The 981-nt window shown below is 38.5% G+C and overlaps 1 protein-coding gene across 1 annotated transcript in view; it reads right to left on the reverse strand.

The window, feature by feature from the left end:
- Positions 1–981, reverse strand: part of LOC103147556 (cadherin-7) — a 130165-nt gene that overhangs the window by 40791 nt on the left and 88393 nt on the right. The window contains exon 6 of the mRNA XM_007565956.2: positions 193–380. Within this exon, the coding sequence (XP_007566018.1) occupies positions 193–380 (188 nt within the window). The remainder of the gene's footprint in view (positions 1–192; positions 381–981) is intronic.

Below are 981 nucleotides of genomic sequence, written 5' to 3' on the forward strand. Positions count from 1 at the left end.
TCAAGCTCCCAGGCCTCTGGTAGAGGACCCGAGCTCAGAGGATGAAAGAGACCACCCGCGGAGGGTGAGAAGGGAATTTTTTTGTCCAAAAAAAACAAAAAAACTTCTAAAAGCTATGTATCTGCTACGGCCATACATAGAAAACTGACAGTTTTTTATTTTGTGAAAATATGTCTATTTTCCAAACTCTACCTTTTGCAGGATAATAACCCCCTCTTGTGTGTCCTTGTCTGTTGTTATATTGAACATCCCGGGCCCGTCACCGTCCATGATCCTGTAGTCCATTTCCGCGTTGGAGCCGATATCAGCGTCTGCCGCTTTGATTCTGGCCACCACAGATTGCACTGGTAGCGACTCCAGCACTGTGTACTGATAGCTTTCTGCAAAGGGAAGGACAGGAGTGGCTGTTTGTAATGGATGTGCTTATTTTTTTGTAACCAGCACGCTTGCGTTATAACAAGCAGGGGCAGTGACACATCAATCTCGGTTTTCAGTCCAATTTGTGGTAAAGTCAGCAAGGAAGAAAAAAAGGGAAATTATGCTATTAAAATAGCAAGACCGACTTTAGTTCACAGTGTTCAAGAAGTTTCACTTTTAAAAGAATGAATGTGGCAAAATTTAAAATTTCTCCTCATAGAGGCCGTCCCGGCTTTGATAAATTTTAGAAAATTGTTTATGGTCTGTTGATTGATTAGAGAATAACCCGCCTTCATACTTATGCAATGCTATTTGGTCCCTTCTGCTTCCAAACAAACATTTCATACCTGTGTACTTCAGTCGTTGTTCTTAGTTTGTTTTCATTGCATTTCAGCTTTGTAAGGAATCATGGATATTATTTTAGAAACTTTGAATTGCCCTCTGTTGACAATTATTTCTGTTACTAATTATCATTTGGGCCAGTTGATTCTTATCAATAAATTAGTTTTGAACAATAATAATAATAGTAATAATAATCTGACAAATGGCATTAAAAAAACTTAA

Source organism: Poecilia formosa, unplaced genomic scaffold (genome assembly GCF_000485575.1).
Source record: "Poecilia formosa unplaced genomic scaffold, Poecilia_formosa-5.1.2 Scaffold184, whole genome shotgun sequence".
Lineage (NCBI taxonomy): Eukaryota > Metazoa > Chordata > Actinopteri > Cyprinodontiformes > Poeciliidae > Poecilia > Poecilia formosa.